Below are 6,000 nucleotides of genomic sequence, written 5' to 3' on the forward strand. Positions count from 1 at the left end.
ATAGAGGTAACTCATTCCTTATTTGCTTAAAAAAACACACACACAAATAGAGGGGACACAAATTTATATCCTTAAAAAAAAAAAAAAAAAAAAAAAAAAATGCAAATACTAAACGAATCGTAGCTTAGCTTGATAACTTTAAAAAAAAAAAAAAGTAAATTAATTTTCCGGTCTTGGTTTATATATATTTGTTTTCTTTCTTATTTATTTAATTGGGATCATGGTCTTCCTCGTCGCAACTCTCTCAAGTCTTAACTTCACCAACCTAACCCCTGGCTCGTCTTTCAATTATATAAATCTCATTTCCAATTACGTTCTCAGTCAACCCTCTGTCCCTCTCCTTCTCTTACTCTCCCTGCCTCTAAACCCATATACCTTGTGACTTGTGAGAGATACAGAGTAAGAGCCAGTTAAGGTTGACTTGTGAGATTGATCCCACACCATGTCTGACATTGTCAACGAGGCTTGGAGGAAATATCTCCTGCAGCTCCAACTCCACCCTCTTAGAACCAAGGTTTCTTTCCTTCTTGATTGAAACCCATGTTTTCTGTCTCTCTTTCGCTTTCTTAATTAAAATACGCTCTAAAAAGATTCCTCTTTTTTTTTTCTTTTTTTTTTAATTCGTGCCTGTTTTTCAATTTAAATGGTAGTTTGATATGACACATTTTTCACTTGTGTTTTGGTTTAAATTTTTGTGTTATTAGGCAATTACATCTGGGGTTTTAGCTGGGTGTAGTGATGCGGTTGCCCAAAAGATTTCTGGGATCAAGAAGCTCCAATTAAGAAGATTACTCCTTGTCATGGTATGCTAACTTTGACTGCATAGTTTTTTCATTTATTGGTAAGCTAGTATTTTGGTGGTTCGATCAATCTCTTAACGCTCTATTTGCTGAAAGTGGAAGCAAAAAGTTGGTAACTTTTTTTCTTTTCCATGAATTGATCGAATCAGGTGATCATCCAATAATTATGTCTGGGCCCGATTAAGTGCAGCCTTTGCTTTTGATCACTGAAACTATCAAAGAGTTTCATATCTTGCCATTTTTTCTCAGCAGACAAACTGAAAATTATTTGATATTCTTTTCATTAATTGTTAGATGGTTGTTGACTTGTTGTTTTGTGGTATTATTTGCCTTTTCTAATTGAAAACGTTAAATTTCTTTGCAGCTCTATGGATTTGCTTATGGAGGACCTTTTGGGCACTTCCTCCACAAGTTGATGGATAAAATTTTCAAGGGGAAAAAGGGCAACAAAACTGTTGCAAAGAAGGTAATTCTTTTGCTTCAGTTCATGTTCTTTGTCAGCTGATTTGCAGCCTTATGCATAATTCTAGCGATTTTGATTTATTCAAATGAGCCTGTTTTGCTAGCCTAGTCTATATGCAAATTTTTTTTTTTTATAATCAAGAATTAATAGATGAAGTGTTCTATTATTAGGTGTTACTGGAACAGTTAACTTCCTCTCCTTGGAACAACCTTTTCTTCATGATGTACTATGGCTTGGTGGTCGAAGGTACGTGCATCGATCGTGCAATCTCTTCGCTTGATTTGTCCCATGTTATGAATTGAATCCATTAGTTTTATCTGTTAAATTTAATTATACTAGTTCCATCGTCTGTATCCTGTTTTGGCTTGTTTAATTTTTAATCCATACTTTCTTAGTTTATCAATTGAGCTGCACTGTCATTGTAGATGATGGATGGATTGATATTTGTCAGTTTGTAAAGTTTAAACACCAAGCTGTTGTAATGTTGTTACTGTTTCTTTACATCTCAGAAAAGAAAAATAAAGAAGAGGCATAGTTCTATGTTCCAAAGCATAGTTAGTGATTAAATACAAATGTTCTCTGTTTGTGAGTTTGAATTTGGGGGGGGGGGGGACCGGGGTTGCACATGCTCAAACCCATCCCCATCATAGAAAACCCCTAAAAATCATGCCCAGCACTAATGAGGACTAAGTTTCTGCTCACTTTTCTAAGCAAAAGTTTACCTTGTAAAATGAAGAGAAGCCACTTAACGACTTATTTCATTTGAAAACTTACCTTAATTCTCTTTTACCATTTAATCCTTGGCCGGTTCACAGTATACCTTTTGTTCACAAAAGAGCCTGGCCAAGTATTGGCATTTCATGAAGAATGCTTATGCTACAGAATGCTGAGAACACCAACTTAGAAAGAAATAAAGTCTGGTATTCAGGAATTGAAGTTATAGTCTGGTATTGCAGGAAGACCATGGGGTTTAGTGAAGAGCAAAGTTCGAAAGGACTACCCCTCTATTCAGTTGACTGCATGGAAGGTACCAATGAACCATCTTTTGTTGTTTGACATGCAATCCAGTTCATTAAATTGGCAGCACTAAAGCTCTGATGCTTGTGGCTTGCAGTTTTGGCCTATAGTCGCTTGGGTGAATTACCAATACATGCCTTTGCAATTCCGTGTTCTATTTCACAGCTTTGTCGCCTCATGCTGGTATGATATGCTTTAACTTCGCCTGCTTCTATTAATTATCCTCTCATATTCGTCTCTGTTATTTACCTTATCTGTGAGGATGAATAAATAAGTAAAATAATTAGTCCAAGGAAATAGGATATTATGAAAATATTGCTCGAAGAAGGATTCCATCTCTATTCGCAAGGCCCATCTCTCTTTGTGAAGGAATGGATAGTCTGTTTTTTTAAGTTTAAGGGCTTCTCTGAAGCAAGAACAAACTTTTAATGAATTTAATTCCATATTAATGAGATTAGCCAATTGTGTAATCTATTATTGACTTATTGGCCAACTTTAGGAAAAATCTGCAATATAAGTATACAAATTTCAAACCTTACTGTAACTTATTGTGTAACCCATGTACCACCAAACATTTATCTCTTCTGCTTGCAGTTCACTTGCATAAGCACTTCACTTGCATAAGCACTTTGCATCTTGTGTGTCTGTCAACAAAAGTGGCTAGGCAATGATAAATACGTTTCATTTCCCAAATTTCTGTCAAATAGTATGAGCACGAATTACGTTACATTGAATTATGTTGGGAGATATGTAGGAAACATAGAAATCCTATTTCCTTTACATTCCTGCTGCCATGACCAAAAATGTGATATAAATGGCAATGGTAATGGCGGTTTCTCCCAGCTGGAGACAAGGGCAGACCTGTGTAGGTATTATTTCCCCTAAAATTTTAAAATTACCCTTAAAATTTTAAATTTTACCCCTAAAATTTATAATTTTTAATGAAATGTCCCCCCAAAACTAAATTTTTACCCCTAAATTGTTACCTCTTAAAATTTTGTCCCCCCACCCTTAAATGTCTAGTTCCGCCTCTGGCTGGAGATGACCTTCATTAATTTGGTAGCTAGTATCACACTGAGATGCATGTGATAGTGAGCAAGTATATGTTTATTGTGTAACACATTCAATGAAATTATGGCATGGATGATTTAGTTCTGATGCATTCGTTCTGCTTGATAACTTCAGGGCAATCTTTCTGAATCTGAAAGCAAGAACTGTTGCAACTAAGAAGGCCTAGAATGGAGAAGCTCTGTTTTTTTTCTTCATCTTCTTCTTTTTGAAATGCCCCCTGAATTACTTTTCCTTTGCATAATTGACTTCTTGTGTTAGTATTATATATTGGCATTCCCATTTGTGCTTGAATGCCATATTAGCTTGTTAAGGATTATAGCAAATACAAAACTGGTTCATTGAATTTTGTGTCGGGTTATGTTAGTGTCGAAGTATGGGTATAACCGTATAAGACTATATAGTTTAATCTTAATATAACCTGTTTAATTAAACGAGTCAGGCTTTTCAATTTCAACTCTCTAATTTTGTGCTAGGTTCGTGAGTTATGTCAAATATTGTCCTTGTCATGTTCGGATTGCATCAACTTTAACTTGATTCATTTAATTAAATAAGTTAGATTTCTTAATTCTAACATGCAAATTTTATATTAAGTTCGTATTGAGTTTATGAGTCGTATAAAAAATTACCATATTTAATAAATAATTCGCTTAAATAAATAACTCAATGAAAAATTAAGGGAGCGAAGAAAAGAGAAAGGTGGGTGCAACGCCACATTCCTTTCCTTCATTGATGGGAATTTCCACTTTTACCTTTATTCAGATAGAACAGATATATAAAGTGAAAAGCTACACACATCTCCTTTTCTATATATTCTTTTATAAACTTACCCATGTTAGAAGAACAACACTCTAATCATTTGAATTCCATTTAAGATCCATGGGTTGATGGGTCAACAAATTGAACCCAAAGATTTGCCCGTTATCATCGTTCTAGTAATTGAGAAACAACAAACTGTACGGAAATCACGTTGTCAAACAAGATTTTTAATCAACTTTGTCGCATGTAGTATTGGCCAATTGTCATTTGCAGTGCCGTGACTGATGGATACATTATAAAACCAAGACACGACTATACCACGAGGGCCAATCAAAGATTCCGAGTTATGCTAGAACATATTTTTATCTCTCAATTATCATACAATGCGGTAGTTCTAACTAACTTTAGGTTTTTTTTATTTTATTTGACAAAGACTAATCTTCAACGAACTAATCTTCAACGAACTTAATGCTAGCCAACTGCACACAATATACTGTTTGCATTTAATCAATTGAGTCAAAGGAGTTTTTGTTTTTTAGGAAGAGTCAAAGGAATTTCAAAAGCATTTTTAGTAAATAAAAAACTTATCAGTTTGATAAAAATTGCCCAAATGCATTTATGAAGAAAAAAAATCTTTTACTTTAAAAAATCTATTTTTATTTTAATTTTTTAGGCATCATAGAGAATGAGAGACAAGAAAAGGATAATAATTAATGGTCCAAGCATATGATTGGTGATGATTAAGAGTTGGTGAAAGGTGGTGGATATTTATTGCTCAACCTTCGTACTTCCTAACCGATGTCGGAAAACCACCAATCTCATTCGTACGACTGCACCGAAACGCCAAAAAGCATTCATCTCCATTCTCCGGCCACAAATGATATTGCCGTGAAAACAAATTATAGCAAGGTCGAAGCTGTTCAATCCACTTTTATTTATTCATTCATTTATTTCGGAACGGCTAAGAATTGGACCCATTCTATTATTGGACCGAAGATTGCTCCACGTGATTCTCTGATTAATTTCTTCTTCTTTTTTACTGTGAAATACTCTACTGGGGTAATATTCATAGAATTTAGAGTCTAAGAGTACCAATAAAAAATATTGAGAATGTGTTATTTTATATTATTTATTAAGTACTTGAACGAAGAGACAGCTAGTACTTGGAATTTATTTGTTTTAGTACGATATTCAAATTTAGTATTTTGTTCGGGGCTTGAAGGAAGGGACAATTAATGGTAGGAGAGGTCTACTAGGAGTTTGGTAGAACCACTTATGATGCTTACATAAGTGAGGATAGGAGGAAAAGAAAATTGGCATAGCATAAGGGTGTATGAATGTGTACCTAGTGAAGAGCCCTTTTCTTCTTATATAAACTCGTCGTTTCTATCACGAGCCCTTTTTTTTTTTTTTTGATAATAATCACGAGCATAAAGCTCTTACATTGCAGGAGTACAAAGTCCTAAAAATGCAAATGATAGCCGAAGATATAACGATACAATATCACCAAAAACCTTCACTAACCTATGATTAGTTTTCAGTTGAAATAACAGATCTGCATAAGACAGACGCAATCCAATGCATAGGTAGTGCAAATTCTTCCTCGACCCAAAAGCCAGGATGAAGTTCACGTCCACAACTTGAAGGTTTGGACTAAAATTCACATTCACGACCTAAAAGATCTGGACCAAAGTTCAGTTCACATCTAAGCAGGCAGATCGAGTGGCCAAGCCTTATTACAAAACAGAAGCAAGAAAACCGAAATAAAATGTGGGCGAACCAAAGAGGTAGGGCCTTATTACAAGTAAACAACATGAATGAAATGCATACAGGGAAAAAACATGAACAAAGACAATACAAGGAAAATAAAACAAACGGGAACAGGCACACGTA

General features: G+C 34.8%; 1 protein-coding gene across 1 annotated transcript; it reads left to right on the forward strand.

Annotated features, from left to right (window-relative positions):
• The first annotated feature begins 227 nt into the window (after positions 1-227).
• LOC132178951 (Peroxisomal membrane 22 kDa (Mpv17/PMP22) family protein) lies at positions 228-3,785 on the forward strand. The gene is made up of 7 exons (XM_059591536.2): positions 228-514; positions 705-803; positions 1,165-1,266; positions 1,434-1,509; positions 2,220-2,290; positions 2,378-2,463; positions 3,466-3,785. Exons 1-7 carry the CDS (start codon positions 443-445, stop codon positions 3,515-3,517), a joined length of 558 nt encoding a protein of 185 aa, XP_059447519.1. The 5' UTR covers positions 228-442; the 3' UTR covers positions 3,518-3,785.
• Positions 3,786-6,000: the final 2,215 nt, after the last annotated feature.

The sequence above is a fragment of the Corylus avellana genome, chromosome 4, assembly GCF_965113065.1.
Source record: "Corylus avellana chromosome 4, dhCorAvel1.hap1.2, whole genome shotgun sequence".
In the NCBI taxonomy this organism is placed as follows: Eukaryota; Viridiplantae; Streptophyta; class Magnoliopsida; order Fagales; family Betulaceae; genus Corylus; species Corylus avellana.

Coding starts and splice junctions, on each gene's coding strand:
- LOC132178951 (XM_059591536.2), top strand. CDS start 443: ATGTCTGACATTGTCAACGAGGCTTGGAGGAAATATCTCCTGCAGCTC. Junction 515..704: donor TCCACCCTCTTAGAACCAAG/GTTTCTTTCCTT, acceptor TTGTGTTATTAG/GCAATTACATCTGGGGTTTT. Junction 2,464..3,465: donor AGCTTTGTCGCCTCATGCTG/GTATGATATGCT, acceptor TGATAACTTCAG/GGCAATCTTTCTGAATCTGA.